This window comes from Helicoverpa zea, chromosome 31 (assembly GCF_022581195.2).
Source record: "Helicoverpa zea isolate HzStark_Cry1AcR chromosome 31, ilHelZeax1.1, whole genome shotgun sequence".
Taxonomy (NCBI): Eukaryota; Metazoa; Arthropoda; class Insecta; order Lepidoptera; family Noctuidae; genus Helicoverpa; species Helicoverpa zea.
In genome coordinates, this window is record NC_061482.1 from 17,579,783 (window position 1) to 17,607,718 (window position 27,936).

Sequence of the window (27,936 nt, forward strand, 5' to 3'; positions counted from 1 at the left end):
ACCCATATTTGACATTTTACTGAACCTACTAGATTTTTATAAGTATTTTAAGTTTTTTTTTGAGTATTCGCTTCCTATTTTTTTAGATCGATTGTCTATACTAATATTATAAAGAGGAAAACTTTATTTGTTTAGTTGTAATGAATAGGCTCAAAAACTACTGGACCGTTTTTAAAAACTCTTTCACCATTCGAAAGCTACATTATCCACGAGTAACATAGGCTACATTTTATTCCTGTACGGGCAGTAGTTACCACGGGACGCGGGTGAAACCATGGGACGCGGGTGAAACCGCGGGAAAACGGCTAGTCATACATATAACTGTACGTACGCGTTATGCATATTGCATTTTTTGTGTGCGTTTTTTCATAGTTGCACCTGACCAAGGAGCATGAATTCTAAACAAGTTATTTATAGATTGCCAATTTAATATTCGGTATTGAGAAGAAAAAAAAAGGTTTTTAGTTTTGGTTTGATTTTATTGGGATTTTAATTATTCACAGAAATATATTTTTAGGAACCTACCTCTTTGGATTATTTATAAACTTAATCTAAACTAAAATAATATAATAAAGAAAAAACATCTGTTTCGTTTGTTTGTACCGTAAATTCTCGAAAACTACTGAACCGATTTGACAAATTACTTCACTGTTGAAAAGCTACACTCTTACCGAGAAACATAGGCAATTTTTCATACAACTACGAGTAGTTGTTAACACAGGGCGAAGGTGAAACCGCGGGAAATCGGCTAGCACATATCTATACTAAAATCATAGAGTTTCTTTGTTCGCTTTAACGCGCTGATCTCAGGAATTGCTGGACTGATTTGAAAAAGTTTTTCAGTGCTAGTAACCCTATTTATCGAGGTAGGCTATACTTTCTACTATACTACTACTTTTTATACAGGTAGGTGCAGGAGCACCCAAAGGAAGCGGCTGAAACCTCGGAGAAACTGGTAGTGTAATTAAACCTTTGGTAAAATGCGTGTCTAGTGAATTGTAAGAAATGACAGGCGTACCTCAAGGTTCCCATCTGAGGAATAGGCTTTGAATTCGGTTACCAAGGCTAGGTATGCATGTGAAAACCACACATATCACTTATTATATCAACGATATTTGTTAAAGATATCGAGAAAAAACCAGCCAACTGCGACTCGGAATCGCACACGAAGGGTTCCGTTCCATTATATAGAAAAGAAGCAAAAAAAGTTTTTGTATAGACGCCCCCCAAAGTATTTATTTTATTCTAGTTTTCAGTATTCGTTGTTATAGCGTCAACAGAAATACATCATGTGTGAAAATTTCAACTCTCTAACTATCACGGTTCATACAGCCTGGTGACGGACGGACAGAGGAGCGAAAACAATAGAGTCCCGTTTTACCCTTTGGGTACGGAACTCTAAAAATAAGCCGTCTAGGAGGTTTCAACGAAAATGCTGCATGAACCCTAAGACGACCCACTGACCGAACCCTTCGAAATTATATCGATATATATAAAAATGAAACCGCTTTCCGTTGTCACGACATAACATGAAAACAGCTTGACCGATTTGGCTTAGAGGGGAGGTAACTTAGACCCGGGAGAAGGTTTTAGGATAGCTTTTGTCACCATCCGGCTACGGGACGCGGGTGAATCCGCGGGCGGAAGCTAGTAACAAATTATGTATGGTGAAAAGAAAAGAATCTAACTATGCATAGAAAAGTCGGAGTAGGCGTATGTCTCTTCTTGTACGGTCATCATGGCAACATACTACATCCATTTTACTACTTTTACTTTTTAAATCTTCGCGTAAACGGGCGACACATAGTTACCATATTTAGATAGAGTAGTACTCGCAGATTGCAGTAAACGCATCTTAAAATCTTCTATATCAATAATTTTCGGTATTCTTGGAGCCATTTCAGATGACTATTTCTTCTCAGATTTTCGAAAATTGTAAGCAGGAACAATAACATCCTTACCTAAATATATTTCAGTACGAAGTATTCCTATTCCCATTTTATAAGAAAAACTTCTGATGCAGATAGAATAACAAAGTAAATGATAACAAATATTTACCTTCATCACAAAATCCTCTCACTATAAAATATACACTTGCATTAAATAAGAAAATAATTTAAAGCGATAACGTCAAAAACTAACCAAATACAATGTGGCCGAAAATTGATACATACGATCCCTTTTTTTTCGTCTTAATGGCCAGTCCTAATGTTCTGCCAATGAGGGCTACCGTTTTTTGGTTCACCAGATGGCGCAACTGTAGCGTGAGGTCTTGGGTCTAAAACTATGGCAATCAAAGTTCGTATTATGAGCGCTAAAACTTATATCTACATTAGATGATTATATTAGATCATATGTAATACAATAGAACTATAGTGTGAACGTATTGGCGATGCCACAGTGTTGCGCAGTGCCGTTTTGCTCGAAAAAGAAATGCGAACATAAGTTTCCGAAAGGTTAAAGAGTGTCAAAGCAATGACATTTAAAGAACTCTGATCTGTATTTGCCATAATTAATTTAAAGTATTGTTAAATATTCACAATATTAATTTAATTAGAAATATAAACCCTCGCGCGTAAACAAACAGTGGCATTTGACGTTTCGAAGACCTCACGCTACACAAGCGCCTCTAGCGGCGATTTCATACGCGGTAGCCCAAGAGGTTTGATCTCAGCCAAGGAGGTTAGTTTAATTGTTTAATTTTTGGCCCTTTTTTAGGTACTTACTATATTATCATCATCTGCCTAGCCTTTTCCCAACTATGTTGGGGTCGGCTTCCAGTCTAACCGAATGAAGCTGACTACTTACCAATGTTTTATAAGGAGCGACTTTCTATCTAATCTCTTCAGCCAAATACCCCTTGTATAGACTGGTTTTCGGACTTACAGGCTTCTGACTACCAGTAACGACTGCCAAAGATGTTCAGTGACAGCCAGGACCTGCAGTTTAACGAACCATCCGAAAAACAGTGGTTACTAGTTAAATTATGTATGTAAAACTGTAATTCTTATTCTTTGTGTTTACCGAATTCCAGCAAGTTACCTGACTAAGAATAAAACTGGATTACCATGACTGATAGCCTATGTTGCTCGGGAATACTGTAGCTCGCCTACAGTAAAAGATTTTTTTAAATCAGTCATGTTGTTTCGGAGCCTATTCATGCCAAAGAAACGATCAAATCTTACCTTATAATAATACAGCAGATAAAACGATAAGGTCGAGATCAGACACGGTCATATTGTAAGTACCAAGAATATGGGCCGGAGATCCGCAAATCTAGCCGATAAGTATTTGAATACCTATTGACATGAACCGGATTTAACTGCGATCCTAATACTGGTTACATAATAGCTCTCTGTTCGTGTATAACTTAACCTAATTGAAAACTATCTGTGTCCCCCGAGTCTGCTCGCATTAATTCTCTCATACTAAGGATTTGAACTTTTTTTCGTACAAAAGGATAACCAGCCAGGTTTTGGTATAAAATATTCATCTTAACAATTTTATCTTTCGAGTGACCGTACTTCTTTCTCTTTATCAAATCACTCAATTAGGTAATCAGGAACCATCAACTTGGTTAGAATATTAGACAAATGTCTGGGTGGGCGCATTACGCAGTTTTCTTCAAAATGGTCATTTCGGAATTAAATAGCGGAAGCCTGTAATGAAATAATCACTTCACTTTTTAGTGATCTTGGCTTATGATGCATTTAGCATTTACCTATACACAAAACGTGCACCAAAACCGCATGGTTTGCGCGTCCAATTGTCAAACTACCTATGTACAACAACGCGGCGCCTAAACTTTGATCCTAAAGACACGATGTCCTGACGTCAGCACACGCATAAACTCTTCACACAAAGCATAAAACTGACACCACGTACCACAACTTTACCTATAAATAGCCAAACCACCTTACACCCAAGAACACAAGCTTCAATTTTCAACAGCAAACAGTTTTACGACGGCAAGATAAGTTGGTAATATTGCTTCGTAGATAATACAGTTTAATACAATTAGGTGCACTGTTGAGGTTTCGTGGAGAAGAAGCCAGTTCTTCATTATCTAGACTGCGGAGAAGACTGCTGGAACTGACCATGGCGAAGCAAGGTAAGAAATAATATTATTTTGAAATTCACAAAGTTTATTAATACTATCTGTGATAACTTATAACAGAAGTGATGTAAAATACCTATTAACTGTCAACTCTTAATTTACCAACTAGTTAAGTTTTTAAGTAAATATTTAAGTCGATTTATTTATCTTGTAATATACGGTAACAAATAGCTTGCGTTTGGTTCAGGTACTGCCTATACATACGTTTCATGATGCTAGGCGTGTAACATCTAAGTCTTAGATTCTAAGAGATTGTTCGAAAGAGATACCGCGGTCCTGCTACATAAAGGGCTTAAGAACGAACATGGTGGGCTTTAGTCAGTAAGAGTCTGACACTCACGCTGCAAACCCACAGCGGGAGGGGTCATGTGATGATTTCCCAGTAAAAAACCTTCATACATACTATAAACATACACACTTCACATATATACATAGTAAAAACTACATAGTATTTAGTACATAAATACTTTTCGAGCGCATGTCATATCCACGTTCCAATGTAATTAGTTACGTCAAGCGTCAAATAGAACATTCTATTGTTTGACTTATTCGTGTGATAGTCTAATGGTGCTCCCACATTGCCGTTAGAAAATGTTTAATAACGTTAGTAAACATTTGTTAGCAAACATTTAATCACAAATAAATTTTCATGTTAGAAAATGTTTAGTAATGTTAGTAAACATTTTATAAGGGTGATGGCGAGATAGGCGGTGCGGTGCGGTGGGGGTTAGAGTTGCCAAAAATCTTAACGTTACCGCAAGTCTTTCCGTCACACTTAAAGATTTTCTAAATGTAGTGTCTCGTTTGCCTATTTTTGCCCCAATCAAATTTTGTAGATATTCAAATTCGGAACTGTTCATTCTTATAAAATCTTTTAAGCAACCGTCAATACCCAAATCCTTGAGATAGTCTGTGGCACTATATTTTCCTCTAGCTTTTAGCGTTTAACGCATCCAATAAGAGCACTTTTTCTTCTTTTTTAAACAAAAAATAAAAGCTATTCCAATGAGCAAATCTTCTTCCATTTCCGTGTAGACGTCCTCGGCCCTCAGAAGGCGAAACCAAACTGCGAGCCAATACTAGATGTTATAAAATGTTTAAACATTTTCCATCAATGTAGGAGCACTTATAACATGTAACAGTTTCTAACAAAGTGCAACAATTGTTAACATTTGTTAGTAAATGTTTTGGTGTTATAAAATGTTTACAAACATTTTATAACGGCAATGTGGGAGCACCATAACTGTTAGTTATCAGTAACTAAATTACTGTAATTCCAAAAATATTCTCTCATAGCGAATTTTACAATAACTATAATCCCTGTAGTAATGAGCTGACAATAATCTAATAATCCCACGGGAAGCGAGTGAATCCACGGGAAAACTGCTAATGCCCAATACGTTATTTCTATTTTAACTACAACCTAACAAATGTTACTGATTAACATCTAACTGAATACAAAGTGAGAACAATAAAAATAACTCATTATAATAGTTCAAATGTTTTGTTAAACTTAGGTAATAACTACGACAATACCGCTATAAACTGAATGTTAGCAAATGTCTTACATTCCGTATCTTAGTTTGAGATAGAATTAGTCTTAGGTTGTGTGCACACGATGCGAGGCAAGGCATTGAAGCGAGCTTGCGAGGCATGCCTTGTTTTAATTACTTCTAAGTAACGCACTTGAGTGAAAATTTTATAAATTAGTGTCTTCGCCCTCATTATCTGCCTAGCCTTTTCCCAACTATGATGGGGTCGGCTCCCAGTCTAAACGGATCCAGCTAAATATCAGTGTTTTACATACAGCAACTTCCTATCTCACCTCCTTAACCCAGTTACCCGAGACACCCAATATCCCTTGCTAAGGCTGGTTGTCAGACTTACTGACTTCTGAGTACCCGTAACGACAGCCAAAGATGTCCTACCACAATCAGTTCCTAACGCTGGTGTTTCCGCATCACAAGCTAAATCAAATTAGGTATATCGATATAAGTACTAACTACGAATATAACCGGCATTTATTATCGACTAGCTTCTGCCCGCGACTTCGTACGCGGATCCTGTCCCTTATGCCAGCGACTACGGGGTCAGCAAAATCAAAGATCTGAACCGTCTGATATTGAATTTTAAGGGCCCGTTGACTTGAAAACAACGGAATACGGATAAACATTAGAAACGTTCCATATATTTAATTAAATTGGACTAAACAAAACGCTGAGAACTGAACCGCAATAGGCGTGATCATAGGGATAAAAGTAGTGATTCTAATAAGTCTGCATTTAAGTTATGTGGCAAAAATGTTACACGTATTATTACGTAAAAAAACATTAAATAGATGACAAAGTCGTGGTGACTTAGTGGAAGTCGTGGTGGTTTAGTGGGTAGAGAACCAATCTCTCAAGTATGAGCGTGCGTCTTTGATTCCAGGTCTGGCAAGTGCCTGCCAATGCAACTTTTCTAAGTTCGTATGTACTTTCTACGTATATTTTGGATACCAATAACCGTTATTTGGAGGGGATGTTAAACTGTAGGTTCCGGCTGTCATTGAACATTCTTGGCAGTCGTTATGGGTAGTCAGAAGCCAGTAAGTCTTACCAAGGTATGTTGGGTTGAGCGGGTAACCAGGTTGTGGAGGTCAGATAGGCAGTCGCTCCTTGTAAAACACTGGTACTCAGTTGCATCGTGACTGGAAGTCGACCATAACATAATTGGGACAAAGGCTCTTGAGATAATAACGACAATAATAATGAGATATAGGCACCGCAGGACATCTGAGGCTGATGACGGGGAGTAGCAACCCCGCGGGGCTATACTATATGCTGAGTTCTCCAGGGAGAGTATCCCCCATCTCCGGCCGGTCGGAGTGAACCATGACGGGGGTAGGTCTCACGCCTCTGGCTTGGCTTGGCCGTCCAGAGTAGAGTCGCTAGAGCAGGATTAGTAGCCCTGCTCGGAGGGTAGGTGCCTCATGGTAAGCACAGGGAGCGCGTAATCTGTGTTTAAAGTCCGCCGAGGTATCCTCACGCTTCAGGTTCCCGGGGGCCCAGTAAGTGAGGTGGCGAGTCTCCACCTGCCATTTTTACATGTACCATTGACATCCACTAACATCCCATCACAAATAGCCCAAGTAGTTTCCCTCAATAGTTAGCAATAGTTTAGCACAGAACCGGGGATTGTCTTTTTTTTAACGACGTCCACCGGTGAATGTCCTTGGGTTCATTTCTATAGTGTATAAAGGGATAATCGACGGTATTGTGTCACCATTTCATTAAAGTTGTCTCAAAAGGGCTTCAGCGTGTTGGCTTCGGCCCCACGTTTGCCTCCCAAAAATTCGGAACTCTGTAGTCCCGAGGTCTGGAAGAGACATACAAAATAATAATGAGATATAACGCAACAAAGTCGGAGAGTGAGGGCTCGTGACGCCACGTCTAAGTATGTAAAATTTGTACTAAGCAGTGACTTAACGAAGCGTTGTTGTATCTTCGTTATTATTTGTTTGTGAGAGAGAGAGAAAAGAAAAATACGTGTCCATTATTTTAGGATAGGATTCACCATACCTATTTCATAACATTCATTTCTATACATTTCAAGTGTAGTATTGCTCTTGAAGTTTCATATCAGGTGTTCCAGATCTTCGATGTTTATACATCAATAGAGAGTGCTTATCAGATTGAACCACTTTTGCTAAAACGTCATATCTTCATATGCTATAGTCTAGCTGGACTCCTGGAGTTCCACATCAGGTGTTTTACACCTTCAATTTGTATAAGTCAACAGAGAGTGCTTATCAGATTGAACAACTTTTGCTAAAACGTCATACCTCTATATGCTATAGTCTAGCTGGGCACCTGGAGTTCCACATCAGGTGTTTTAGATCTTCAATTTGTATAAGTCAATAGAAAGTGCTTATCAAATTGAACAACTTTTGCTAAAACGCCATACCTGTATATGGTACAGAGAAGCTGGGCTCTTGGGGTTCCACATCAGGTGTTCCAGATCTTCAAATTTATTATCTCAACTAAAAATGCTCATCACATGAAACAATTTTTGCCATGGCACCATTTTTATATCTCTTATAGTTTTGTTGGTCTGTTGGAGTTCTGCATCAGGTCTTCAAGTTTCGAAGATATATTATAGCCTATATGTTGACCAGGCTTAATACTGATACAACAAAGAAAAAATCATTGAAATCCGTTCAGTAGTTCCGAAGATTAGCGTGTACAAACAAACAGACCTACAGACATACAGACATACAGACATACAGACAAACAGACAGAATTTTTTTTTTGGATTTGTGCTCCATTACTGTTTCTAAACCCCACCCAATTATTATTTTTTAAATATATTCAATGTACAGACACAGTTTTTTTACAGATTTATTATATGTATAGATATTTCAATCGATTTACCTGAGTCTAGTCGGGGATTCCGCACTATCAGTGACGCATGATCAAGCGCGGGACAATCCGCTACAAACCCACAGCCTACTGTACAATACTGTAGTATAACTACATATTTAGTTGTCTGTGTACTGCTTCTCCATTAGGTAAAAAACGCCTATTTCCCTGCCATCATTTCCGTATAAAACATCACTACTGTTTTCCCTATGAAAGACAAAAATGCATACAGAATTATTTTTCAACTAAGGATTTTTTTTCTCGCTCGCTTTGAGACAGCCGCATAGGTTGATCGATCATAGGTAAACAATGCTTGGAGCGGTTGGGTGACTATCTTGTCATGATGACTTCCGAGTTTCGAATTGCACAATAAGTTGGTGGGCTGTCATTTGGATGTCTTTGTCTTATCTATCGCTGCGAGAAGTCAGAAGCCAGGGAGTATCTCAACCATTCTTAAGCATATCTGTTTGCCCGGGTTTGTGGAGGTCAGATAGGCAGTCGCTCCTTATAAAACACTGGTTCTCTGCTGCATGCTGTTAGATTGGAAGCCAACTCCATAGTCGAAGAATCAAGTCCTCGTCTCTAGTCTGTAGTTTTAACATAAAAGGCGCAGACACACTACTCCAATATAACAACTTCAAAGAAAGAACCAGCCTACACCAACCCTTATGCCGTGTTTATTATTTTTATCTTAATATCTTTAAATGATAATACAATGATACAATGTAGACCAAGGCAAGGTAGGGGCTTTATCATGTAAAACAAATGTTGACAGATTTTCATTAAGGCATTTATTTAATGTTATTAAAGTTGGCTAGAATAATTGCTTGGATCAAACATGAATAGTAAATTATAAATGCCCACTAATATTATAAAGGCGAATCTAAGTGTGTCTGTTCGGCTTTTAGTTCCTGACTGAATAAAGTTGTTATGCTCTACCACCACTACTCACCTCTCTACACTTTTATTTACTAGACAGGTACATTACAAGTTGTTGCGTGGTTCCATCTGCGTCTTGAGAGAACATCCCGCAGCTGGGTAAAAACTAGCCTTCATTCTTTCTCAGGCTGGCGACTATCTTTGTTAATTGCATTGATATCAATTCAGTCGTTTTAGTGACAGATCAGAACATACAGATAAAATTATTTTCGCATTGAAAAAGGTACGATAAGGATTTTCATTCATAGTGACTTTGTTGCATAAAATTGGCCCGTAGATGGAATAATTGTTCTGAGAGTACACTGTAAGTGTAGATAGTTTATTTGGTCCCATAAATCAGTCTGCACATGAATGGTAGGACGCACATTACAAAAATCAGGTATTTAACCGGTATCAACTCGACTAGAAACATTAACTCGATTTTTTTTTTAATCTTTTCTTCCAACTCTTAGTCGTCTGTTTAGTCTGAAGTTTGCAGTAACTCTTTAACTGATAATAATGCAGGTTAAGGGCATTTCTTAGGACATCACACACACTTGACAGTAGGTACTTAATAAAGTACAAACGTCATTGTCATTCATTTGTTATCACAAACCTTGCCCGCAGGTTTCCTTCCATTCTTACGCACTTTTATTAACGACAATTACCGATCGGTACTAAATAGGTTTTTAGTTCAATAGTTAATTGAAGGGAAAGTAGTTTAATGTGTGTTTTTATCAGCGCTACACCTTCTTATGTACTCATTTTATGTCAGGAAATTGATAGCTGTATTTCGTAGCTCTATGTCTAGTCTAACAGGCTGTAGGCGTATAACACTGCCGTGAACGGGGTCTCGATTCTCGGGTTTGGCCAAAATCAAAGTCAAAGTCAGTCAAAAATAGAAATAAGTTGGATTCTAGTCGCCGTTTTGTATGTTTTTAGAAAATCTCAGAGAGCAACCCGATATCTGTAAGTTGATGATACACCCGAACTTCGGTCTTCCGACGATTCGATATTTCAACTAGTCTCTCCGTTCGTGTCGGATTGCCGTCTCATCATTCAATGTCCTCCGCAGCTGGCTGATCTTCAGTCTAAACAGCAGCCGTGTCAGACAGTTATTCTGGACGCCATTTTGCTAGGAAATTGAAACTTATCAACATTAATTACTTGGGTTTTTCTAAGTCCATGTTGATTTTACCATTCATCAGAACATTGACCCCTAACTCATACCTAATCATTTTAGTTCACCTTGAACAAACATGCGAAAACAACAAATAGGCATAATGTACTAAAAAAATATGGACCTTTATTTACTTGAATAATATTTAATGATAGTTTTTGTTGCCAAAATAGCGTCCGAAGTGGCGTCACTTGAGCACTCATTTCGTTTGTTCTCGAAGTTCTAATCGCTTCCTCTCACGATGAATCCAAATCAAGGAGGAGGGAAAGATAGCGGAGATGTCATAAAGAAAGTAGGCCAGGCGCGTTCTTGTGGGTCACGCAACGTACGGTAGCCGTGATCAGTTACTAAAACTAGCTAAACGTTCGGGTTCCTTATCAAATCAAAACCAATCTGTAAAACATTGGTCTTAATTTATTGGTGATTGCATTTTAAAAATAATACGCGGGTCCTGAGGAAGGCATGTTCACGAGCTAGTCTAGTAACGTTCCTCATCAACCAAACACCCGCATTTTGGCGCGCTGCTTTCTTATTAGATTTTACGTTATGACATCTCCGCTAGTAATTTTGTTCTCCATTGCCCAAATACAATGAACACGTGATTTACCTGTAATTTTATTATTACCTCGAGTTCTATAACGGTTCAAAGTCCATATTTACTATTTAGACATGTTTTGTAATCTGAACTTTGGTCAAATCATTCCGCCCGGGTTATTAAGGTACATTCATATTTTAACCTTCCTTATCCTATAAGTGAAAACCACATGCAATATTTGCCAAATGGTTCAGGCTTTTTAAATTACAGTTTATGTGAATATCTTACGGTAAAGCCTGCAGTGCGGCTACACCAAGATTTAGCCGGTTACAGCTGGTTGTACGACCATATGTGGCTGAACTTAGTTGCATCCTCTTATCTTAGATTCATCACAGCGGTTACACCTAGGTGCAGCCTCACGCAGGCTTCCTAGTTGACTACGGAACCCTTAATAGGAGGTGACCCTATTATTATTATAAAAACTTTATTATTCAAAACCTGTATCGATTTTACAGATAATTTACCACCATGCCACCATCATGATGATGCAGTTGAAAAGATCATTAAATAATATTGTTACTTTGTTATATTAATAACAACTTACCATGAATTTGATAAAACTTGTTAACAATTGTTTTATTTTATATTGGACATCATGCTGTGACGTTTGGACAAACAGTTCTCTATTGAAATAATCTTGACACTCCTACTAGTAGATATGTTTCAGCGTTTTCACACCAGCAGATTTTCCGCTCAGTTTTTCCGAGTACCCGCATAAATGTGCACCATAGTAAACAATTGACCACTCATCATCTGCCATACGTGCGGAAAATCCGCCAGTGTGGAAGCCAATAGCTGACCGAATAAATTCCTATACCTAGGTGAAAAAATATTACAACTATGTAAGTAGGTATCATCGTATCTGACACGTGCATAATTAGCAGCATAGAGGAAAAACAACAGGTTTCCTCATAAAAATCTACGTAAACTAATTGATTTTTAACTACGAAGCGTTTGGTTTGATTTGAAATAAATGTGACCTGTCGTTAACGGTTCGGTGCGTGTATCATTAATATGTTCTAAGAAATTATATTTAAAGGCTTGTAATATAAAATAGCTCCCACCAATGGTTTCAGCTGCGTCCCATATGAACTACTCCTTGTCATAATCATCATCATCATGATCAACATCATATCAGCCAATTGCCGTCTACTGCTGAACGTAGGTCTCCCCCAAGGAACGCTAACCATCCCGGTCATGGGAAGCCCGTATTTGGATAAAAGGAGCCTACAGTACATAGCCTTCTTCGGGCTATGTACTGAAATGGCTATATACTGAAAACCTTCATCCTAATATTAGCGCATTCATACGTGACAAACTAACTTAATTAGCATCCATGCAGTTGCCCATAAAAGCATAGATATCTTTCAGAAATCCCATGAATCAATCGGATTTACCTACGCTGGGGTCTAACCCACTTCCAAAATAGTAATTACGTCAGATTACTATACTCTTGAAAAAGTGCGTAAATGCGTAATTGGCCTGGTTATCTTTTGGCAAAATTTATAGACCCCTATAAACCCTTTAGAAAGTAGCCCGTTGTACTTCACGCTGATAATGCTAATTTATGAGAATTTTCAAGTCGTGGTGGCCTAGTGGGTAAAGAACCAACCTCTCAAGTATGAGTGTGGGTTTGATTCCAGTTCAGGAAACCACCAATGCAACTTTCTATGCTTGTATAAATTTTCTAAGAATATCTTGGACACCAATGACTTTTTTATAGGTGAAGGATAATATCTCGAGGAAAACTTAACTATAATGTCTGGAATCACCAACCCCCATTGAGCAAGCGTGGTGATTAGCGCTCAATCCTTCTCTGTATGGGAGGAGGCTTGTGCCCAGCAGTGGGACAATAAAAGGCTGAGTATGGGGATTTTTAGTTTCTACGGCTTCATGTCATAGTTATTATTACCTGTGATGACTTGCTACTTTGGAGAGCTCGTGGCTTAAGCTAAGCAACGCTTGACGCGGTGACCATCTTTTCATGACGAGCTCTTCCTAGTTTCGGAAGGCACGAGAAATTGATGTTGGCCCAGCTGTCATTTAAACATCTTTTGCGGTCGTTACGGGTAGTCAAAAGCCAGAAAATCGGACAACCAGTCTTACCAAGGGATATTGAGTCACCCAGGTAACTGGGATTGAGGAGGTCAGATAGGTAGTCGTTCGACGTAAAATACTGGTATACCGTTGCATAGTCCGGAAAAGGCTAGGATGATGGAATTAGTAAACCTGATGTTATTTTATCAATGGTCGATTGGTCAGTGATGTGAGAAAATAATTACAATGACAACGAGTACCTGATAATATACTTAATTACTAAAACAAATACAAAATAAAGACACACAGATACCTAGAGTATTTTTTTTTCTCTTTACCTATACTATAATGATTTCACATGGTTTTCTCGCTACTTATCATTTTTTTTTATTGTTTCAAAAACATGTTTGTAGTTGTTGTCTTGAGTTATGATTTTGGTTGAAACAAAAAAAATGTATTTTTTAGTACAGGTATCTGTGGGGTACCTAAGTCTGGCTGAAAGTCTAACCTTTAAGACAGTTTTGACCTTTGAAACTGACCTTAGTAACAGCTTTCAAAATCTAGTCGGTACACTCGATATGCATAATCAAAATTAAACATGAATCGATTGTTTTATTTCAACGCATGTAACTTTCGACCATGAAAGTGTAAACTTAAACGTAAAATGGAAGTCTAAACTTTAATGGAAAAACGTAAAATGGAAGTCTAAACTTTAATAAAATATTAGGCTAAGTACTTATCATTCTTCTACTACATGACTTAGCCTCAGGCAAAATAATTAGTTGTATTATTTAATTCTTAAAGTGTTTGTTCTTATTACATTTTAACCGACTTCCAAAAAAGGAGGAAGTTCTCAACCCACTTGGATCTTGATTTTTTTTTAATTTTCAATTCTAATAAGAAATGTTGTTCTTATATGCCTACGTGTTACAAAAAGTCTCACGTATATCTTTTTGTTGGACAAAATCTGGTAAAACCGGTTTATGAAATAGCTACGCACTTCCATAGGTTTCTAAATTAAAATACTTTTTTTGTAAATATCTACCCATGGAGAACAAAATGACTAACAGAGATTTCATTATGCAAAATCTCGAGATGTCATAATGCGGGTATTCGGAGGCGAGAAACGTTACTAGCTATTTTTTTTAATCATCAATCAATCCAGACCAGTCTTAGACCGATTGGTTTTGATTTGACAAGGAGCCCGAACGCCCTTTTAGTTCTAGTAACTTATGAAACTTACTGTACTTGACCTACAGGAAGGCGCCTGACCTACCTTCCTTATGGCATCTCCGCTATCTTTCCTTCCTCCGTGTATTTACCTCAAAAGTTTTTGTTACTTTAATTTCTTATTTAAAAGAATTTTCTGACGGCTAACGTTTTTAAAACAACCATTTTAAATACCATGTATATCATAATCAAAAATCAAAGTCATTTTTCATGTTAGGCCGAAAATCAGCACCTTTTGAAGGTCCTTAAAGAAGACAGTTCCCAAACCACCCACCCTTCACCACTTCCTATGTGTTTTTTGCTGGGAAGAAGAGATGGTGGAACAAACTACCCAGCAACACAACTCTATCTGTATGGTTTGAAGAACAGGTTCTTTACAGAATATTAAGGACCGCCAGGGTATACAAAGTAAAAAGTATAAAAAATACGTACCTACAAATGACGTACAAATGACGTTACTTTAATAATTATGTTTTAACAGCCACAAACAGTTATTACAATATCTCGATATACTTACTGTACCTATGAAGTGTACTATGAGTACGAAGGAAAATTCGCTACAAAACAAACATACAGTTTTAAAGTTTTGTACTTTAGGAGTTTTCCTACACACAACTACCTATATAACTGGTGCTAATTATAAGTGATTCAAATGTGAACGATATTTGACGCGCACCGACGTGTCCCGTGAAGATTTGCGGAAATAATATTTTTTTTTAGTTTCGTTTTTTTCTTTTTAAAAAGAAAAATGTTTTTGTGGGAGATTGTTTTTGGGCTGACTGTACTGTTAGGTGAGTGTTTTTTTAATACATTTATTTTTTTACTAATCTAAGATTTGAATTAAGGGATGCGCAGGAGTTTGTGAGCCCAAGGAAAAAAGTTAATTGTGTAAAGATTATTTTCTGTGGTTAAACATTTTCTATTTTTATTTATTATTAATTATATATTATTAATTAATTATTTATGGGTGCTAATTAAACAGGCTTCTTTTTAATATCATTATTCGCCCCCAAAAATGTATGTTGCCTTCTAAATTACTAAGTCAGCCACAATTAACGAGCATCTAAATAATACTATCTTAGCCACTAGTTATCTTCTAAGTAAACCACTCTAAATACAACTCAGCATGATGGTTATTTTTTAGCATCTAATTTTGTAGCATGCATTCTAACAGTAAACTTCTAAAATACTATTAAATAAAATTGGTCTTACTACAAAAACTTTAAACCCTGTTTTACAGTTATCTAATAAAATTTTGGCTGCAAAATGAACCATATGTCAACGTCATAATTTGTCATTTTTTTAGACAAGGCATAAACTGACGTTTAAAAGTTTTTGTGGTAAGACGGATTATATTTAATTAGCTTCAAATTTTTTAACTCAGTACGTTTAAAATGTAAGCAAGCAAGATGCAGCAAGAATCGCTTCTGTCACGGCTCCGGTGCTGCGGGGCTCCGGCAGTCCCATGCGAGCTTATCGTCGCAGATGGTTTTCACGCTCACCACCGCAGCTTCGGCTTACTGGCCGGCCCAGCCGGCCAGCCTCATCCACGTCGGCGAGCGTTAAAACTACCTGCGCCTCAGCTCGCAGGCCGCCTCGCCCCTCCGCGTCTACGCGGTTTTGAATTGCACTGTAGGGGTAGGGCAGACAAGACTACGTGGAGTCGGTTTTGCAGCGATTCGTTTTCGTCACTAACTTCAATTTTTAATACAATGTTTTTTAATTGAAGGTTATAAATGGCAATATACTAAAAACGAGGCCGATTTAGTAAATTAGATGACAATGTATAAATAAGAAGGACAAGTCACAATAATTGATGATCTTTTCTTGAAGCTTTCTAGAGCAAATTTAGTTGGCGTTGTAAAAAAGACGAATTAGTTTATTAGAGGCTGTCATTTCCCCGTTGCTTGGTTATAAAATTAGAAGTTTAATCATGTGTCCAATAAATAATTTTATGGCTACACTTATAATTTCCCATTATTTATTATTAATTAATCCTTGAGGGTCATAGAAAACAGTACATACGTAGGGTCACATGATAGGACTTTAATGCGATCCTGCTCATCCTATTCCAGCTTATGTTGAGATTTTAAAATTTTGAGGTCCTGTCTAGAGTCCTACTAATAAGTTAAGCTTCCTATTTTTATGAAAGAATTCTGTAACAAACATCCACGTGACTGACTCGAGAGATTTGTCTGCTATTGATGTCAATAGGGTAAGGTAAATGTAGGCATTTTATTGTTACTTTCAAAATATAATAACATAAACATATTTACATGACTTAAAAATAAACTTATTTATATTACCTAACATAAATATTGGAGAAATAGTTAGTAGGAAGTCTCTCATCTTATCTCAATACTTTCAGAATCAAAGTCAAGTCAAAGTATTTTTTTTTTAGTTTCAAATAGGCCTATGAGAGCTCTTTCGAAACGTTAAGATAGTTGCACGGTTCCAAAGACTGGGTCTCGTTTTAAAATGGTTTTAAAATATTTGATAAACAAAGATGTAAAAAAAAATAGTGGTGGCCTTAGTGGCCCGATGGTTAAAGCACCAACCTCTCTTGTTAAAATGGGTGCATATGGAAGATGGGTAGCTCATACATAAGTGTAGGAAGCGTCCTAAGTCGATACTCTTGCACCATCCCACCTTCCTAGATCTGAGCGATGTGCTGGTTCCGCTGCTGCAGCTGCGGAAAACCTCAAGTAAAAGCAAAGCGACTGGCTGACATTTCAAATGACCCAAGGACTGGTTTCTGTTTTGGTCAAAAGTTCAACATTGCCATCCAACGTGACAATGCCAGCTTCTTGGGTACCATCGATTTCAGACGCCATCTTTTAGTTTAAATTTTATTAAATTTTAGACAATCCGTCCATTGAAGCTAGAGAATAATAATTATTATGCGTATAATATGAAAAAAAAATCTAAAGTGTTCTCACGAACCTACCGTACCTATCTATGTCAATTTGAATAAAACATATTTTTAAATAAATAAATTGCCTAAAAGCAGGTTTGACGCATATTAAATTAGTTTTTATTTGACTTTTTCTTAAGACTCAGCAATTAACGACTTTAATTTGCATGTTTACTTCATTTAAGTAGATGAGTTTTTATCTGAATTTTAGGTTCGTGAATAATGTCAAAATTCCACAGTGATAATCCCACCAGTAATGAGGCTCGTCAAAAATCAGGCCTACTGATTAAGAAAACTCCTATCTTCCTAAAAGACGACTGTTATAACTCATCTTCAGCCTTTCCATGACCATGTTGGTTTCGGATTCCAGTCAAATGGTTTACAGCTGAGAACCAGTACTTCTCATAGAGCTACAGTGTAATCTGACCTTCCTAACATTTTCCCGTGCAACCCGGTACCTGGTACGACTGGTTGTCGGACTTTCTATCTGCTGACTTCCCTTCCAATTTTCAAATGACAACCGGGATCCACCAACTTAACGTGTCTTCCGAAACACGGGGGAAATCGTCATTCCGATGATCAGTCATCTCTGCAGACTCTGCTAAACATGATAGACTTTTGCGGCTTAACCTTATGATAGACTTCTATTCCTGATCAGAATCTCAACTATAACGAGTGCCTCCTTTTTTGGGAAATCATCAAACAACACTGTGGGTGCAGCTTGAGTGAGTGTCAGACTCTAACTGACTAAAACCCACCATATTCCTTCTTAAGCCTTCTCGGTACCAGCGCCGCGGTAACTCTTTGGAACTATCCCGCAGCCTCGGCAATGAGGGCTTCCTTAAGAGCAGATAGAGGCTCTTGTCCATAGGTCAAAACAGCTATCAGTTCAATGACCCCAACCTGAGCTACCACATGTCATCAACCTCTAGCGTGGCTTGATACAAAAACTTGCTATCTTCAAAGAAGAAACTCTTTCCAAATTAGGTTGACAGTTCTGTCAGTCAGCACAAAGACTTCAATTTTCCCAATTTTCCTTTAAAAATTGACAACTAAGTGCACAAAAATGCACTATATTTATTTCAAGCTAAAAATAACACTTATTAGTAACTTAAAATACACTTGAAAACTAATCGATTGCGTCAAAAAATTGCTTCTCGTCGCTGTCACTTTGTAATGTACCAAAAAAGCTGGCAGCATTGCCACGTTGGATGGCAATGCTCAACTTTTGTGCTAAATGAAAGCCAGCTTTTGGGTCCCGGGAAGTGTCAACCAGGCGCTGGGAAATATCCCTGGCAAGAAGGCGGGCGCTTGGACCCCACGGCCCAAGAGTTTCAACCCCAAACGGCTCAAACATGTAAGTAGTTGCCTATAAGGTTACTATATTTGCGCTTGAGGTTCTTTACTTGTGCAGCGAGCCATCACAACATGCAGAACCAGGAAGGTGAGATGGCGCTAAAAATATAAATTTTTTCACGTGACATTTTATTTCAAGTAATCAAACTCCTTGTAGCAGATAAGACAATGTCCTCGTTCTATGTGTTACATCCAAGGTTGCAGAGCAGTTTTGTGTATTTTTCTACACATAAAGACATACTTTGTATGTGATTCATATTGTTCGTGATTTGAAAACAAACGTTAACTAAAATTAACATAATTAATACCTATTATCTTTTTATCTTGCTGTCATTAGTTTTAAATATAAATAATTTTGTTGTTTAGTTAAGTAGGTACTAAATTTATATTTGTTAATATTTATATCATTGCATACATGCACCTTTATGTACAACTGACACTACCGTTTGCTGTCGAAACGCTCGGACCATGGGGCCTGAGTTCACGGCTCCTATAAAGGGGCATAGCGAAAAGGCTTATCGACTCTTCACGTGACCAGAGGGCTGGCTTATTCTTTAGAGGAAGAGCATTGTCATACAGAATTGTGTTGCTGTGGAGTTTATTCCACCACTTCCCACCAAAAACACATAGGTAGGAAGTGGTGAAGGGCGGGCGTTTTGGGGGCAGTCGTTTGTCAATTTGACCTTCAAAAATTACTGATTTTCAACCTACTTTCAACACTTTTTATCTTTATTTTTTAAATATAAGGGTGCGTCCACATCTGGCGAATGCGCCGCGAATGCGCAGCACGCGAGCCGCTCGCGAGCTGCCCGCGAGCTGCGCGCGTGCATTTTTGTTCGTGCGCCGCTTCTGCGCCGCCCGCGCGCAGCTCGCGCGCGACCTAAGCGCCGCACGCGAGCGGCGCGCAGGCGGCGCGCGACGTCTGCCATCTTCAATAGTACTGAGCCAATATACGGCGAGAACTGAGTGCGCGCAGATCGCGCGCCGCTCGCGCGCTCTATACGAGCCTTGCGTGAGTTGCGCTAAAGAGGCGCACCGAACTATTGCAGTGACTGCACGCGCGCAGCTCGCGGACAGCTCGCGATCGGCTCGCGTGCTGCGCATTCGCGGCGCATTCGCCAGATGTGGACGCACCCTAACGTGGCAATGCTACCAGTCTTCTGGGCACGTTTCAGGAGAACAGTGATGCGGAGAATTAGGTACTTGGAAGCCTATCAGCTCACCAAATACTTTGATTACTAAAACACTAAGCTAAATTAGTACTTACCTGTGTCTAGAATGAGCTACAAAATAGTTCAACAACAAACTTTTGGTAGGTACTAACTAAGTGTATTCCATCTGCTGAAGTTGTATGAAATCTTCTTATTAAACACGTTACTATTGTATTATTAAGTTTATAGCATATAATATAGACTTAAAAATTATATAATTTTAACAAAAAACTTATTATCATAGTTTTTATAACAATAATAAGCGAACAAAACTGAAATCGTAACTAAAACGACCGCTAGATGTCGTAATTTTCAAAAAAGGTCACCAAAAAGGTCATGTTTTTAGTCTAAATAAGTATATAGCTACTATTTTCGTGTCATATGCAAGTAAAATGGATAATTGTAATTATTAGCCATTTAAAATCAACATTTTTAAACTAATGTGGCTAATAAACCGTTCATAGCAAAATAAAATTATAGCTGATCTTAATCTTATATTAAACCACTTCTTAGGCACTGAAAACATTTTTAAATATTTTCATATATATGAAGCAATTTTTTGAGACTAAATTCAGTAAAAACATAATAAGAAAAATTTCATTTCCATATAAAATGTATGGGAGCGAATGTCTGCCAGCAGGCTCTCTAGATGGTGTTGGGATCGAGTTACATCACGCTATGGTTTCCTTCCCCGCCGGAATATAAGTAGTCCCGAGCGAACTGTGTCTCTTTGTAAGGTACGTATCATTCTTGTCATTCTGACGAGGTTGCTCCTATGCAAAGACCATACCAAACTTATAAGTGACTAATTTTTGAAAGGAAGTTTTGCCTCATGCTTCCTAAGAATACTTGAAAAATTAAGGGTGGACCTAGAATGGACTTCATATAAAGTCCATTTCACGAAAGAAGTCCCGCAGACGTAGCGCTAGTGTCTATGCTCAAGAAATACGTACAAAAATATAGTTCCAAAATTTTCCGCGATTCTTCTTTCATGAAATAGACTTAAGTCCTACCAGTAATAACGTTATTGTTTATTATTCTTTGTATTACGTTATTGGCGTTCATAATTTTCAATCACATTACATTTAGTGTAGTAAATATTACTTACTCATTACATTTAGTGTTAAGGTCATAAAGTCTTTAACAAATATATGCAAAACCTAACTATAAATAGTTTTCTCGATAAAAATATTTGCTGAAGATAACAACTGTTTTCGAATACAAAAAAAAGGTATCGATACCTGTTTGATTAGTAAGAGCTTTGTTATATAAACATATTACTTAACCACCCCTCTTTTTACTAAGAAGGGTAAAAAAGTATTCTTAACTACATTGACGTTCAGTAGTCATGAACAAACTATTCGATGCAGAGTTATACAATGCAGTTAAAACTAAAACTAAAAACCATTATGTTCTGGTAAAAAAAAAGTTTCAAATAAGTATTCAACAACTATTATAATTTCAATTAGTTTAGGTTATCAATTTATTCAAAAACAAGCTCGTAGCAAGTCGAGGTCGTGCGTATCGATCGATCATAAAGTTAAGCAACGCTTGGCGCGGTTGTTCCGTGGATGGGTGCATCTTGTCGATATTGCACGATAAACTGTAGATCCCAGCTGTTACATGAACATCTTTGGCAGTCACAGGTGGAACGCTAAAAAGTTTGACAACCAGTAACCAAGGGGTATTGCGTTGCCCAGGTAACTGGGTTGAGGAGGTCAGATAGGCAGTCGCTCCTTGTACAACACTGGTGCCCAGCTGTATCCGGTTAGACTCTAAGCTGACCCCAACATGGTTGGGAAAACTAGGCAGATGTCTGTAAGTTTTGAAAACACAAGCTTCCTCTCTGCGGCCACTCCTGGTAACTGAAGCACGCAATTTTTTGGTGCATATGCGACAAAAAGACACATTTATTTACTTGGGATTTACTAAGATCTTTATTACGATCAGCATGGAAGCGCCACAGAATTCCAGTGAAAGCTAACAAAAACTACGCTTTATACACAATAGGATGTCGCAAGGTGATCCAGTTTTGTTAATATTCATGTAAACTCATTATTCAGATTAGGAGAGATTATTTTTCTGAACCTAACCCTTTCGCTGCAGATGGTATTTAAATGCCATTCAATTCATGACACAATGCTCTTTGACCCTAATTTTAAAATTCAAAACGGCCTATGTATGGTCTTTTGAATTTTGAACTGGTTTTTACCGAATAAAGATAGTTTCTATAGCTTGGCTGCAGTCAGTCTAACTTAGAACAACTAGATTAATTTATTCACTTTATATTCCGTTTCTCCAAAAATCCTAAACAGTCATAAAAGCGTTCGTCGTGTCTGCCGAAAGACGTCCACAGTTGATCTAAGGCCTCTACCAAGGTTCGCCACCTTCCTCGGTCTCCAGCAACCCGCATCCACTGCTTCCTGGAAACCTTGGCCAGATCGTCTGTCCACCTAGTGAGGGGGCACGCGCTTCATCTTCCGGCTCGAGACTTGAGCCGGCACTCGAAAACTTAAAGAAAGGATGTTAAAAGAAAGGGTTTTTAATTTTGAACATAAACAAATGCACACATATTTTTATAAACCTAAAAATAATCTTCTGTTAATATTATATAGGCTTCAGCGTGTTGGCTTCGGCTCCACGTTCGCCTGCCAAAAATCCGGGACACTGGTACTCTACTCCTATTCCCATGGTCTGGTAGAGACATTCAAAATAAACTAATAAAGAACATAAAAATTGGTCGCCGTCGCTGTCACTGGGTAATGTACCCAAAAAGCTGGCAGCATTGCCACGTTGGATGGCAATGCTCAATCGTACGAAATAAAAGCCAGCCTTTGGGTCCCGGGAAGTTCTAGAGAGAGGGTTGATACGAATGAATCCCGTGAATATTAATATATGCGATGATCGCGTGCGGCCTTGCCTTCGGGCGGCGCCCGCGCATCCGATGTCAGGGCTGAACTATTGAGATCAATTCTCCATTTCCACGATAGGATGCTGATTATTGCAGATGTGTATCAGTTTTCAAACACCTTGGCTGCCATTTAAGGGAAGCCTTTCAAATTACAAGTAAATTATAATGGTTTCCATGTCGAAACATAGGTGGTAAATTAGTAGTAGGTAGATTAGAAAGTTTAAAAAAAAATGTGATGCCAAGAATCCTACTGAGTAATCATTAGATTTCATATTTTTGTAGATATTTGACAGTAATATAGTTTATACATCGGAATAATACCTAAACAGATTACTTTTATCCTTATGCGCGGAGTAGTGCTATCCTACGCGGATGAATATTCCGTCAGAAACCATAGTATCCAAAATCAACATCTGCCTAGCCTATTCTCAACTATATCGGGGTCGGCTTCCAGTCTAACAGAATGCAGCTGAGTACCAAGTAGCTAAGTGCTGGATCAGTGTTTTACAAGGAGCGACTGTCTATCTGACCTCCTCAAGCCTGTATATTATGTGTATATTAAAAAGCTATAGTACCCAAAATATTCCGGTAACAATAACAAGATCTTACAAAATGAATCGATGACTCATATGAACACAATTGGCTACGATATTGTAGTTTAGAACTAAAATATTTATAATCTGACAAGCGTGAAGCACGAGGGCGGTTAGTTGTAATTATGCGTAACTTGCGACTGCGCAGGTGTGAAGTAATGCGATCAGGTGCTGGATCAAGGATCATAATGTACCTGGGTAGCTGGATAAGGCTTGTATCACGTCATGAATGTGGATCAATGGTGATATCATCATCTCCCGAGCCTTTTTCCACCCATCTTGAGGTCGGCTTCCAGTCTTGAAGAATGCCATTCAGAACCTATGTTTTACAAGGAGCGACTGCCTATCTGACATCTTCAACCAGGGCAAACCAACACCCGGTAAGAGTGGTGTCAGACTTACTGGCTTCTGACTCAAAATCAAAAATCATTTGTTCAAACTTGGCTGCAAGACAGCACTTTTTGAACCAGCCCCCAAAACAGCCCCCAAAACAGCCCCCAAAACGGCCCCCCTTCACCCGTATCGACTACCCGTAACGACTGCCTAAGATGTTCACTGACACGCGGAATCTACAGTTTAACGTGTCATCTGAAACACAGTCATTGGTGTCCAAGATATGCTTAGAAAGTACATACAAACGTAGAAAAATTGCATTGATACTTGCTTGACCTGGAATCGAACCTACACCCTCATACTCGAGAGGTTGGTTCTTTGCCCACTAGGCCACCACTTCGTATTAAATATTATTTGTAGCAAAGATTTTTTACCGACCTACGCGGTGGAACCTGGATGATTGTCAGGTACCTGTCAAGGTAATTGAGATTATAATTATCTCACGCAGGGGAATCGTTATAATTACCATAAAAAAACCCATACATTGTCACGAAGACGACTATAATTCAAGTCCCTTATGTTAATCTCCCACAGTTTTGCATAACATGACGGGACAGACGTACAGACAGCTCAATGGGACATACATGACAGTCTAACTGTTGTTATGGCTAATTAAAGAAACATAAGTTAAAACTATGTGTCGTCCTATATCTCACAGATTTAATGATAAGCTGTGCCGTTTTTGAGCCTCCAATTTCACATTTTCCAAAAATATTTACGAAAATTCCGCAGCTCCAGCAACCATGGCTGCTGTATTGTTCGAAAGAGTTACCGCAGCCCTGGTACATAAAGAGCTTAAGAAGGAACATGGGTTTTAGACACTCACTCACGCTGCTAACCCACGGCCATTGCATGATTTCCCATCAGAAGTCTCAGTAATCACCAAAAAAATTCAAGGTTATACAGGTAGATTCCCAACTATTCAACATTATATCACAGAAAATGATTGTCAGATCGTCGTATCTTATCGTGACGACAAGTTGGATCGTCCTAGGCCGTGAGCGAGGCCACGGATTCGCGAACAGCTTACAATAATTATAATTTTTCTGTCATCTAAGATGTAAGCGATCAGCGGGTTATAGACAACATAGAAAACTTTTGTCTTTTTTTTCAAAGTTGAATATGATTTTCTCTCTTCTTATTTTCCTCAATATCAAACCATATTCCTCAACTCAGCTATTATAAAATTCCTGTTATCATGATCTGAGTAACTTTCCTTTCATTATTTGTATCTCTTGCGAAACGTGGCTTTATGAAGATTGAAAAAACAAACGAACTGAATTTCTACATAAAGATCATTATAGATTAATCTGGCCAAAAATAAACATCATAATAATTTGAATCTTCAAAGCTTGTATCTTGGACCATTCCAAGATCACGACACTCGATTGCACGTGTATCTTGCTACGTCATGAAACGATCTGCGGTCACAACGCACGGATCTGATGTAACCTTAATTCCTGAGCCATTGACTTCTTCATTCTCTTCATGCTTCTTGACAAATCATTACCAGTCTTACCAAGGGATATTGAGTTGCGAGGGTAACCTGCTTGAGGAGGTCAGATAGGCAGGAGCTCTTTGTAAAACGCCGGCTGCACCCAGTTAGACTGGAAGCCGACCCCAAACAAAATTGGGAAAAGTCTAGACAGCTCCAGCTCCATGACAAACCTTCAAATTAAATTTAAAAAAAATAGAGGAATATCTTCGCACTGCATTACCACATCTACATATGCATGGTTTAAATATAAAGATTTATTAGTTATGGTAATCACAATGTTAAGTGGTCAGTACATAAGGTCGACGTTAAAAATAATTTCTATGACGTCAAACCTTTACTTAATGTTAGCTCCGAACCCGAGGACCTCCCGTCTATTATTGGTACTTAACATTTTAACTTCAATGTTTTTAAAGTAGTTGCTACTGCCAAATTATTTGCAATGTCGTCGCTTCCTTCCGATATGCTTTTTTACGCAAAATATGCTAAATTAGAAACAGGGTTACCTACTAAAAAGGCATCCTACAGCTGCTTCAAAAACTGTCTTTCGTGTTATTCTATTTAGATACCTATTGATGTGTCCAATGGAGATTATTCTAATGGGAAAAGGTAGATAATCCGATATTCATGGTCAGCTACTTGAGCCATATATCACATTTCAATCAGCAGTTTTCATTGAAATTACTTACTCCTTCCTCAAGGTTCACCAAGAGATGGGTGAACACTCGGTCAGACCTCCTCTGTAGGTTGTGGCCTCAATCCCGTTAAGTCCTTTCATCATCATCTGAATAGCCTTTCCCCAACTATGTTGTTGTCGGCTTCTAGTCTAGTCTGAGACTGGTCGTGTTTTAAATGGAGCGACTGCCTATCTCCTCCACCTAGTTACCCGGGCAAACGAATTTCCCTAGGTAAGACTGGTTGCCAGACTTACTGGCTTCTGACTACACGTAACGAATGTTCAAATGACGGATCAGATTTAAAAGACCTCAATGCCATTACCATATGCATGGTCTTATAAGACGTAGATAAGAAAGTGAATGCATGAGCCCACACAGCTTTTGATAATATTAATATGTGTATCCGGTGGTTTGGATAATTATGGTAGGCTCAAATTATCCCACGATGTTTAATCACGGATATCAAGGCCTTGCTTTTTCGGCCGGAAAACATTTTTCTTTTAGAATTAAAATATAATTCCAAACTGTTGGATGTCCTGAACTCATTTTTTTAATCAGTCGCGTTGCAGCAAGCGTCATCAGTATGGTGGACGTTTAGTTCGTTCTTAGCGGTTTCTCATCATCATCTGCTTAGCCTTTCCACAACTATTTTGGCCGAGTTTGACCCAATGGAGCTGAGTACTAGTGTTTTACAAGGAACGACTGCCTATCAGACTTGAGGTCATGCCTAGCTACCCAGGCAACCCGATACCTCTTGTTAAGACTGGTTGACAAACTTTCTGGCTCCTGACTAACCGTAACGACTGCCGACATGTTCTTAGCGGTTAGGTACTGTAGGTATATAATATTTCATATCTGTATTATATTTTTTTGTTCGACATAGCGACTTGGGCATGTCAATGCTAACATAGTATACAAGTAATTAGATAATTGTCGTATTGTCGATGCTCAAGGCCGGGCCCACACTCAACTATTGTTATTATGTGATTATGTTCGTTTTTATTTTAATATATTATGGCTGTAGAACAGGGAAGAGGATTTAATCACTTCTGGTGGACATTTTAGCAGAATTTGAAGGTGCCAAAAATTCTTCGCAGGTGTGAAAGTAACTCTATCAGTATGTCTGGTTTACACACTAAAGTTATTGAACTAATTTCAATAACAGATAGTCAGAGGCTGAGAAAGGACAGCACAGAGGTCAAAAAGTAAACTCCGTGGGACATAGGCTTCATTTTATCCGTTTGCGGGAAGTAGTTACGTGTAGAGTATATAGACTGCAGATGCCTACCTGATGCACCTGATAAGGCCATTCAGGAAACTTTTTCATAAATAAACATTTCCTCATAGTAACTCGGTATCAGCAGAAACTGAATATCAAGATTATTATGTAAATTAATATATCTAACAAATCATTTTTGATATCATTTTTGAAGAACGATCCAAATTTAGATTTTCTCACACATAATTATATACTCTCTATTATTGACTTAGAGTTCAAAATACTTTAGCATAAAGGTGATCGGGTTTCTGCAATGTAATTAGTATCAACACCACTTGACACTTGTAATCTTTTGAACAAACGTGTTTATCGTTCTAAGATAATATTTCAATCTCCTTGTTCCGTTATTTTTTATAAACAACAAACAACAACACAGATTATGTGACATAATACTTTTCATAATTCAAAAAATATTTTGCCTTGTATTTTTGAGTGCACCCAGACTTCCCGGTCGTGGTACCGTAGACAATACCGTTATTCAAGCTTGAGCTAGACTTATAGTACAAGCACACTGGAGACTAAACAGTCGGCTGACAATTGATGCGATGCGATGGCAAAATAAATAAAAGAGAATCTTGAACGATACGTACGTCGCCGTCGTTACGGGTAGTCAGAAGCCAGTAAGTCTGA

At 38.2% G+C, this 27,936-nt stretch overlaps 1 protein-coding gene across 2 annotated transcripts in view; it reads left to right on the forward strand.

Moving 5' to 3' along the window:
• Positions 1 to 3,993: 3,993 nt before the first annotated feature.
• LOC124644746 overlaps positions 3,994 to 27,936 on the forward strand; it is a 44,625-nt gene continuing 20,682 nt past the window's right edge. The window contains exon 1 of one of the 2 annotated variants that reach the window (XM_047184255.1): positions 3,994 to 4,111. In XM_047184255.1, coding sequence (XP_047040211.1) covers positions 4,099 to 4,111 — 13 coding nt within the window. In that variant the 5' untranslated portion in view covers positions 3,994 to 4,098. Of the gene's footprint in view, positions 4,112 to 15,114; positions 15,269 to 27,936 lie in introns of those variants that run through there. The other variant, XM_047184253.1, reaches the window with a different exon arrangement.